This window comes from Grampus griseus, assembly GCF_964374135.1.
Source record: "Grampus griseus genome assembly, chromosome: 3".
NCBI classification, from domain to species: Eukaryota; Metazoa; Chordata; class Mammalia; order Artiodactyla; family Delphinidae; genus Grampus; species Grampus griseus.
In genome coordinates, this window is record NC_139019.1 from 164,950,667 (window position 1) to 164,961,242 (window position 10,576).

The following is a 10,576-nucleotide window of genomic DNA, read 5'->3' on the forward strand; positions in this document are numbered from 1 at the left end:
TGGAGCTCAGATTCGAACCCGGCTCCAGAGTCCGTGCTGCTTAGCTGCTGTGCACGTAGTAGGAGCTCCTTAGCTTAGCTGCTGTGCACGTAGTAGGAGCTCCACGTATGGTTAGTGAAAATGCAATATTTATTGTCAGGGAACTGATAGCTGCGCGCGCGGTGCGACTTCCAGCCCCTCCCCCGCCCCCGCCCCCCAATCCGCGGTCTCCACAGGCCCCGCCCCGGTCCCGCCCCGCCCTTCCCCGAGAGGGGCCCCTCCTCCCACGCCTGGGCGGGGCCGGCGCGGGATCCGGGTGGCTGCGGGCAGCGGCGGCGGCTGCGGCTGCGGGATCCGGGTCGCAGCCAGGGCCAGGTCGCAGCGAGATCGGAGGCGGAACGTCTGAGGGCGGCGTCCCCACGCGAGGTGACCCCGTCGGAGGGAGCGCACCCCAACCCGCGCCTCCGCGTCTCAGCAGGTCTTGGGGGGGACAGGGGCTTAGGGGGAGGCCCGGGGCCTGGGGAACAAAGGCAGGCAGCGGGGGACGCCTCCTCCCTCGCCCCCACCCAGCTGGGCTCATCGGGGAGCGTTAATGGGGCGCGGGCGGGGCAGACAGCCCAGCCGGGGACAAGAGATGGGACCATATGGTGATGGGAAGAAGCTCCTGAGCTCCCCTGCACCTGCTGGGGCGCCCCACATCTAGTGACGGGGGACACTGTCAAGCCCTCCGGGGTCCCTTACCTAGTGGCAGGCTTGAGGGAGAGTCGGCAGATTGTCAGAAAGAGGTGGGACCGGCTGACAGGTGGGCTGAGGCTGGGGGATGGGGCGGGGCGGGGGCCCCCATACCGGCGGCCCTGCCCTGCATGGGGAAAGGCTTCCTGCCTTTCTCTTCCCCTCCTCAAACTCGTTCTCCCGGAACACGGGGTGGGGCGGAGGGCTGGGCAGGAAAGGGAGGCTAGTTGGGTCCTCCTTTAAAGTGGAAAAAAGCCCCGCGGGGCAGTTGAGAAATGGCTTTGCCAGGGGTTCCTATGCTGGTTGTTCCCATTCACCCAGGCCTTCTGGAGCCTCCCTGTGAGGCTCAGGGAGCAGCCATAAACAGCTGGGGAAACTGAGGCCATAAGGGCTGAGGGGGAGAGCTGGATCCAAATGAAGCAGCCCAGCTGTGGGGACAGATTGCCAGGAAAGGCAGGACCAGGGGGTCGTGGTGGTGGCTGAGGGTGGTCTTGCATTTGAGGACTGTCATTCTGGCCTCCGTGGGCTGAAGCCGGGGCTGGGGTGAGTCAGCCCTACTGGGAGGGAGATGGGCCCGGCCCCTTGGACAAACAGAAGGTGGCAGTACCCATGTGGTGGTAGAGCTGGGCTTTAAACCTGGGGTGTATCCACTGAAAGCCCCCTCCCCATGGGGATCAGGGAAGGAGTTAAAGTTGGCTTGGGTAGGGGCAGGCAGGTGGCCAACACCTGCCAAAGTCAACACCCAGGCCCTGAGGGGGACTCTATCCAGCTGGCAACCCCCCCTCCCCCCAGCTCACACCTGGGCCACACCAGCTGCTCACCCTGGGGCAAAGTCCACACCTGCACCTTCCGCAGGGTCTGGTTCCTCTGTGGCCAGATGGGGCACCCCCAACCTGGGCCCTTGCATTTGACAAACATCCCCATTTTCCAGAAGAGGACACTGAGGCCCAGAGAGGGCCAGTGACGCATCCAGGGTCTGTTGGCTTCCAAGTGGCAGAGCGGGGATTTGAGTCCAGGTCTGGTGTAGACACTGGAGCCATTCCTGGTGGGTTTTTTTCCCTACAGGGCTCCAGCCCTCCCCTCCCAGGAGGCTCCGTGCCAAGATGGCGTCAGCTGGAGATCCCCCAACGGGCCAGCGGGATGCGGCAGACCAGAACTTCGACTACATGTTCAAGCTGCTGCTCATCGGCAACAGCAGCGTGGGCAAGACGTCCTTTCTGTTCCGATACGCCGACGACTCCTTCACGCCCGCTTTTGTCAGCACTGTGGGCATCGACTTCAAGGTCAAGACCGTCTACCGCCACGACAAGAGGATCAAGCTGCAGATCTGGGTGGGCCAGGCGGCTGTCTGGGGGTCTGCTGGCCAGGCAGGGGCTGGGGTTCCTCCAGGGAAGTCCGGGCGAGGGTGTAGGGCTGTGGGGAGGGTCTGGGTGAGGACAAGTGTCCAGAGTCGAGGAGGGGGCTTGGAGTAGGTGTGAAGAGTAGCAGGGGTTATTATCTATGAGGTGAATTCATCAGGATGAGGGGGATGTGCCCTGCCCTGTAGGGTCTGAGGGGGAGACAGTACTAACCCAAGTTGGGTTAGAAGACCTGGTGACCAATGGAGAAGAGGTTTGGGTACCCTCTCGGGGCAAGCCCAGAGGCCCCCACTGAGCCTCTTCAGAGCCATGCTCTTTTTCCCAAAGCGCCTGCCGGTAATGATTGTCATGGTAACGAGCATCAGGCTCTCTGCATCAAGGTGGTAGCCTCTGGCCCATGTGGTTCTTTTTTTTTCTTTTTTTTCTTTTTTTTTTTCACGTGGTTCTTATTTGTGGTCATGAAGCTGGTTCTTGGAGATGAGGTCAGAAGGCCTTACAAGTCTTCGAAAGGCCACTGACCCCTCAGACCGGAACCCCTCAAGGACAGGGGACATGTCTCCACCAATAGACTAGAGATTACACGGGCAGGCCCATGTTTCTCCCATTAGACCGGGGGGCTGTGAGGGCAGATCCATGTCTTGCTCATCAAACTGGGGCTATAAGGCTGGGAGACTGGAGCCTCAGACAGGGGCCTGCAGGAGTGGGGTGGGGAATAGAGTGGCTTCTAGACGCCTGACCCCACTGTGTGCCCAGGACACGGCAGGCCAGGAGCGCTACCGTACAATCACCACAGCCTACTACCGCGGAGCCATGGGCTTCCTGCTCATGTATGACGTCGCCAACCAGGAGTCCTTTGCCGCCGTGCAGGACTGGTGAGTGCTTGCTGACCACTGACCCCCTGACCTTCGCCCTCTCCCCCTGACCCTAATCTCTGGCCTAACACAGCCCCTCAAACTCCACAGGGCCACGCAGATCAAGACCTACTCCTGGGACAACGCTCAAGTCATCCTCGTGGGGAACAAGTGTGACCTGGAGGACGAGCGTGTCGTGCCCACTGAGGAAGGCCAAAGGCTCGCTGACGACCTTGGTTAGTGCCCAGCCTGGGCCACAGGCCTGGGACCTCCCAGAACCAAACCTCCAACCCTGTGCTTGAGTCCCAGGTCCAACCACTGTCACCAACCCTTTGCCCTTTGAAGATCTGCCCAGAAAAATATCCACTTGTATACCACCTGCTGCATTTCATTTCAGAGGATTCACCCACAGATACCCCTTACCGCCCCACTGCCCTGGGAACCCAGACGCAGCAAAACCATTTCTGGGAATTTATCCTACAGACATCCACTTCCCATGTGGGAAGTGGTGGGTATATCAAATTGCTGCACCGTTAGTGGAGGGAAACCTTGGCAACCTCCCAAGTGTTTCAAGGTGGGAGAAGCAGCTACACATAAACTATAGTCACATGGTGGAATACTACGCAGCTGTAAGAAAGGATGAGGACCTTCTTTATGTTCTGGGGTCTCCGGGTATATGGTTAAGTGGAAAAAGCAAACTGCAGAAAGGTGAGTATGGCTTCTTCCTTTAGTCCAGTGGTCAGCAAACTTTTTCTTTTCTTTTCTTCTCTTTTTTTTTTTGCTCCTTGTGGGATCTTAATTCCCCAACCAGGAATTGAACCCGTGCCCCCTTCAGTGGACGCGTGGAGCCCTAACCACTGGACCACCAGGGAATTCCCCAGCAAACATTTTCTTAAAGGGCTAAATAGGAAATGTTTTCAGTCCTAGGGTCTGTGTCACAACCACTCAGCTCTGCCTGAAAGCAGCCATAGATAATACATCAATGAATGAGCATGACTGTCTGCCAATAAAACTTTATTTACAAAAATAGGTAACAGCACCTGAAACTAACTTGATAACATGATATTGTAAATCAACTGTATTTCAGTAAAAAAAAAAAAAAAATAGGTGACAGGCCAGATTTGGCCTGCAGCTCAAAGTTTGCCAACCCCTGCATTAGTGTATAAAAAGGGTGAGAATAAGGATATTATACTTATGTTTGCTTAAAGGAACTCTGGAAGGATACAGAAGGATCTAGTAACAGTGGTGACCTGGGTGTCTCAGACCTGGCAGGCCAGGGCACCAGAGTGGGAGGGGGACTTTTCAGTCTACCTTTCTGAATCAGGTAAATGGATTATCAATTCAAAGTTTAAGCTAAAAGAAAATCTTATCTTGGAGTATTCTAGGCCCTCCCCAGGACTTTCCTTGCGGGAGGCATTGTAACCTCTCTGGGGGAGGGCAGGTTAAGGACCCAGACTCTGGAGCTAGAATCCCCTTCTGCAACCTACTAGCTGTGTGACCTTGGGCACCTCACCTACCCTCTCTGTGCTTCCATTTCTCCATCTAGGAAACAGGTGAAAACCACATCTACTTCATAGGGCTGTTAGAAAGATTAAGCAAATGCTGGCCATGATTGAACATTAACTCCTGTTATTTCTCGATTGCTTTGTGATCTTGCACCGGTGACTTCAGCTCTCTGGGCTTGCCCTTCCTCACGTGTGAAATGCAGATAATAACAGCCCCACCTCATCAGGTTGTCAGGAGGGTTAAATGAGTTATGACGTGTGAAGCAGTTCTAACAGAGTCCGGCATACGTGTAGATTGCATCTAAGCATTAGCTAGCATGATTGTGAACTATTGCTGATGCTTGTACATAAAACCTAAGGGATTTACTATCTGACCCTTTACAGAAAAAGTTTGCGGACCCCTGGACCATAACGGTCCTCTTTCTCTTTTTTTTTTCTTGCCATCGTTTGTTGGAGAAACTGGGTCTTCATTCTGTGGAATGTCTCCGTTTAGGGTTTGACTCTGCTCCCTCGTGGTGCCACTTAACCTGCTCCCTTGTCCCCTGTGTCTTCTGGGAACCTCATTCTGGGTCTCATTAACAGGTGTGCTGGGGAGTCAGCTTTTGGTGGCCGGCCGTGGGCTAGAATACTTGAGGATGCTGCTCACACCTTCCTTTTTTTTTTTTTTTTTTCTGGCTGCGCAGCAAGTGGGATCTTAGTTCCCCAACCAGGGATCAAACCCGCACCCCCTGCAGTGGAAGCACGGAGTCTTAACCACTGGACTGCCAGAGAAGTCCCCTGCCCACACCTTCTTGCAGAAAACATCTAGTGCCTGGTGTGAGGGGAGATTCCCACTCGGGCATTAAATTTAAAACATTAGAGGACAAAGTGGGAGATAGAATTTGATCCCAATTTTGTAAGAAAAAAGGCATATACATGTGCACACACACACATAACCCCTACAAACCGAACCCCAACGATTATGTATTTATATATATATATATATATATATATATATTTTTTTTTTTTTTTTTTTTTTGCGGTACGTGGGCCTCTCACTGTTGTGGCCTCTCCCGTTGCGGAGCACAGGCTCCAGGCGCGCAGGCTCAGCGGCCATGGCTCACGGGCCCAGCCGCTCTGCGGCATGTGGGATCTTCCCGGACCGGGACACGAACCCGTGTCCCCTGCATTGGCAGGTGGACTCTCAGCCACTGCGCCACCAGGGAAGCCCTATGTATTTGTATTTTTAAAAAGAGTGGAAAACTAAATATCAAAACACCAATAGTAATTGTTTCTGGGTGATGAGGTTACACACAGCTTTTCTATATTTCTTGATATTTTTCAGTAGTTTCTAGTTTCTCCAGTGAATATTTATAACCAGAAAAAAAGTATTCAAAAAGAAAAAAAACTTCAGATTATTTGAGGCATAGCCAGACACAATTAAGGAAATGCCAAAATTGCCTAGGAAGACAGAGGGGTGACATTGATGATCGCCAGACTGAGACTAGAGATCTGTTTTTGTGCCCTGCCTCTGTCATTCATCTGTCCATCCAGCTATCCATCCATCCATCTACACATCCATTCATTCATCCATCCATCTACACATCCATTCATCCATCCATCCATCTGTACATACATCCATCCATCTGTTCAATCAATCATTCAGTCAGTGGTTTCCAAGCATCTGCTCTATGCCAGGCACTGGGCTGCAGTTGTGGACAAGGCAGACAGAAATCCTGTCCTCTTGGCGCTGGTGTGCTAGTAGCAGAGACATAGTAAATGGATAATTACACACGTAACTAATTACAATGACATTTTTATAGTGCTGCATGATAATGACAAGTGCTGGGATAGAGGACTGTTTACCCTGTGATGTGTGTAATATGGTGGACGTTTTTCTGAATTTCTGGCCTACCTTGGGGATGGCAGATGGGAACACATTGGGGACCATTCAGGGACAGCTCCCAGCAAGCAGAGCTTGAACCAGCCTTTTAAGGGTGCAGGAAGGTCTGTCATTTATTCCCTTATTTGCAGGTTGGTGGGCCACTTCTTATAGCCTAGGGACCCTGGGCAAGTCCCCAAAGCATTTGTACCACCTCTCACCTTTTCCAGGAGGGATAAACTTTTTTTTAATGAGAAAAAGTTATGATGGTCACTACGATGCTAAGAATATATTCAAAGCTACCTCGGCATCCCCTTCCCCAAAGGGAATCAGCCAGCCTGCCCTCCCTCCCAAGGCCCAAGGTGATACACTAGAAATGTTTAATCTATTAGTATTCCAACCAGGCAGCCTGGTTGTGTTCCCTGTATGAATTTACATGAGTGACTTTCCTTCTGTGTGCCCCAGTTTTCCCATCTGTAAAATGGGCTATAATAGTATAGGTACTTCCCTGGCAGTCCAGTGGTTAGGATTCCACGCTTCCACTACAGGGAGCATGGGTTCAGTCCCTGGTTGGGGAACTAAGATCCTGCAAGCTGTGCGGTGTGGCCAAAAAAGAAAGTATAAATCTTAGAGCATCCTTAAGTGAGTTAATTTATGTAAAGGGCTTAGAAAAATTGCCTGCTGCGTAGTAAGCATGATGTAAGCACTGCCTATTATTATTATTATTGTTGTTATCATTTTTAGTGCATTCTGTAGGCCAGGAACCGTGTGCACTGTATGCTCCCTACAAACTCTTTGAAACCTGCCATTCGCTGGGTGACAGAGGTTGCAAACTGGTAGCCCCTGGGCTGAAGCCAGTCCTCAGCCGGTGCTCAGTCCTCTGTTTTATTGGACCTAGAACATATGTTCCAGAACATGTGAAACACTTGGCTCCATTTAGAAGGTCCACATAAATATCTGGCTCTGTGGGCACCCTGGCTGTGCCTTCCTGTGCAGCAGAAATTGAATAGAAGATGAGCCCCACTTACACAGGGGCACCCCCATGTCCGCTGGACACCAGAATGTTACTGCCTGGACTCTTGCTGCCACTGCCTTGTGACAAAGAGATACGCAAGGTAGTACAGGCAAGGGCTGCCGTCACAGATTTCTACCAGCAGCAGCAGCATCGTTGTGCCCACTTTACCGAAGAGCAAACTGAGCCTCAGAGAGACTAAGGCCCTCAGTCAAGGTCCCACAGCTGCCCTAAGGGCAGAACTGGGCTTGGAACCCAGGTTCGGGTGATGCTGCAGTTCAGGCTCTGCCCCCCAGGGTCTCACAGCTCTTCCCATCTTATGTCCCTGCAGGTTTCAAGTTCTTTGAGGCCAGCGCCAAGGAGAACATCAACGTGAAGCAGGTCTTCGAGCGCCTGGTGGATGTCATCTGCGAGAAGATGAATGAGTCCCTGGAACCCAGCTCCAGCCCGGGCAGCAATGGGAAAGGCCCGGCCTTGGGGGACACCCCACTCCCGCATACCAGCAGCTGCCCCTGCTAGAGATGATCCCTCACCCCCGCCCACCCCCTCCTGCCTCGGCAGGGACAGTGACTGAGGCATGAGCCACAAGGGCTGTTTCCGAGCTCAGGGCGCCCCCTCCCCTCCCATCAGCCGCATCCCCCCTCCCCTGCCAACTCCCGCATGGCGCATTCTCTGGCCATGGCCACCAGCCTGCCCCAGCAGCCCCTTTCACAGGCTCCAGACCCTGGGGACTCCGCACTGCAGGCAGAGTCTGGGGATGGGGCGTCTTCATGGGGGTAGTGCGGGCAGCGTGTCCCATCCCTCCTGGTGGAGGGGCATCCACAGTGCCTTCTGGGCTAGAACCACTTATCCACATCCGTTTCTTTGTCGGGCATTGTTTGGAGTTCACGCGCTGGCCAAAGATGGTTCTTCTTCTCCCTCGTGCAGCGGGGATTTTCATACTTCATCCCTGGAGATGTGGAAGGCGGCTCCTTTCTCAGGGTCACCCAGTCTGCTTGTGAACCTTCTCAGACCTCGAGGCTCCAAGGCAGGGTGGTGATTTAGTCCTCCCAGAACCCTCCTTTCAGGCCTGCACATCCTCTGCCTGTGAAAGCAGTATTAAAGCAGCTTTTCCCATTGTAAGAGAAGAGGGAGTCAGACCCCCCCCACATCCCCCGTTCCCCAGCCTGGCTTCAGGGACCGCAGAAGTGCCTTCTGAGCTTCCCCAGAATTCCACGTCACCCACGACCCTGCCACTGTTTCAGCTTATCCACTTCATCCCTGATCCAGAATTGAATTCTGGAACTATGGGCCACATGGGGCTGGGCAGAGAATCACCCAACCCTTGGCGTTCCTGCTGGGGACTTTCTACCAGAAGTTAACTCAGAGTCAGGAGCTTGGGCTCTCCTGCCCAGACCTGCCTCCTCCGGGCCCTGTTTGGCTGGTAATGGTTTAAGCAAGGTTCTTTCCACATCCGACATCCTGCTAGAAAAGGAAATTGAGCAATGTTCCTGTTTTCCTGTGCTGGCTGGTTGCTCTCCATGTAAGGACTTTGGCCCCTTCCACTTGAAAAAGCTTGAAGACGCAGTGTTGGCTTCCCGGGCCATGTCATCGCTAGGGTCCAGTGATGTTCTCTGCTAATGGAAGAGTCACTCGAAAGAATGCTTTGGGGTTGGGCTGGAGGGGCGAGAAGGCAGGGTTGGGTAACTGCTGTGGCCGCTTGCATTTCACAGGTGCAGCTTGGGAGTGGCAGGCTGATGGGGGATGGGTGGGGAACCAGGCTCCCTGGTTGAGGCACTAGTGGGGAGCCCACCAGCTTGGGGTCCCCAGCTACCAGGGGCTCCTGCTGAGAGATGATGTGCAGTTTGGGGATCTGCATCTTGACACATACACCCCCCAGCCCCATCCTCAGCTCAGTGGCCCTTCCTGCCCACCAGAGTCCAAACCTGGTGACATGAGACCTTCTTCTACCCTGGAACACTGACACTCCAGAACTTGACAGACACTGTGAGAGTGGCCAAGCATATGGTTTGTCCAGTCTCCCAGCCCCTGGCGCCAAAATGACTTCCTGTAAGCTTAAGGATCTCTGCTGCTTCCTTCCAAGAGTGGGGAAGGTCTGGTTCAAGTTTAATGTAGTTCTTACTTTTATAGAAGCTGGAGGTTGAATTTATTTCTAGAGGGCCCTGTTCACCCCCAAACCATGGGCTGTCCTTAGAGCCTCAAAGTGGGGATATCTTTGTATACCAACAACTGTACTGTGATGAAAAGGACAAGTTCTTGGAAATGCACCATGAGAGAGTATCTGAAGGTTTGGGGTGGGAGTCAAAAATGTTAATTGCTAAAAAAAAAATGTTAATTGCTTTAACATAAAAGAGAAAGTAAAGCAGCTAGAAAAAGCTTCTTAAGATGCACCATGGCCTGTCGAGACCCTGTTGGTCAGTTCATTTTCCTTAAACGGCTGCCAGAAAAAAATGGTGGTTCAGAGTGTCACTATCTGAGGGACAAGCTGACTTGTCATCTCCCGTGTGATAAAAAAAACAGCTCTGGCTGTATCTTGTACCTGACCTGGCCTAAGCTTTCTGTTTACACAAGATTTTTCACCAGTTCAGCTTCAAGTAGTAACTGAGACAGCTGCCTCTGGGCTCTCTTAAGACTGGGAATGAGGTAGGAGAATTTTTCTTGCTTCTTCTAAAAATAACGTAAGTTTTTATTTTGTGAGGTTTTAGGGGGGAGCTTTAACTCCTGATGGTCTCTGAGAAACTGAAACTGATGTCCTCAAAGATCACTAGGAGAGAATGGGAGTTTGCTGAGTTTACAAACAAAAATTAAGCCAAAGGCTGTGGGAAAACAGCTTCCCAACTCCAGGGAGGCTGGCATCTGGGGAGGTCACTTGAGGATGTATCCTGCATCTGTGCTGTGCCTTCTCACCATTTGCTTTCAGCAACTTGTCCTTCCACAGGCAATTTCAGTGGGAAATTGCCATGACTGCCATCTGGGGTTATGCTTTTTTTCTTTTTCTTTCTTTGGCTTCTCTGGGGATCATGTTCTTGTATCTTTCTCTCCTACCCCACTGGAAAAAAAAAAAAAAAAAAACAAGTAAGTGGTGAAATTTGATCTCAGTGTTGAAGTGCTGATTCCCCTAACTGGCTTCTCCCCAATGATCCCAAAACACACTATAGAGAGAGCTCTGGACCTGATCATTTATATTCTGGGTGTGGTTCTCCTGTGTAAGCCATTCTTGGATGTCCACTTATAAAGATGTGCTCTTTTCTCCACAAGAAAAAAAAAATTAAAGTTGT

At 52.3% G+C, this 10,576-nt stretch overlaps 1 protein-coding gene across 1 annotated transcript; it reads left to right on the forward strand.

The window, feature by feature from the left end:
• The first annotated feature begins 345 nt into the window (after positions 1–345).
• Positions 346–10,576, forward strand: RAB3D (RAB3D, member RAS oncogene family). Its single transcript, XM_082651524.1, has 5 exons — positions 346–457; positions 1,777–2,042; positions 2,823–2,941; positions 3,032–3,156; positions 7,630–10,576. Exons 2-5 carry the CDS (start codon positions 1,815–1,817, stop codon positions 7,815–7,817), a joined length of 660 nt encoding a protein of 219 aa, XP_082507650.1. The 5' UTR covers positions 346–457; positions 1,777–1,814; the 3' UTR covers positions 7,818–10,576.

Coding starts and splice junctions, on each gene's coding strand:
- RAB3D (XM_082651524.1), top strand. CDS start 1,815: ATGGCGTCAGCTGGAGATCCCCCAACGGGCCAGCGGGATGCGGCAGAC. Junction 2,942..3,031: donor TTTGCCGCCGTGCAGGACTG/GTGAGTGCTTGC, acceptor CAAACTCCACAG/GGCCACGCAGATCAAGACCT. Junction 3,157..7,629: donor AAGGCTCGCTGACGACCTTG/GTTAGTGCCCAG, acceptor ATGTCCCTGCAG/GTTTCAAGTTCTTTGAGGCC.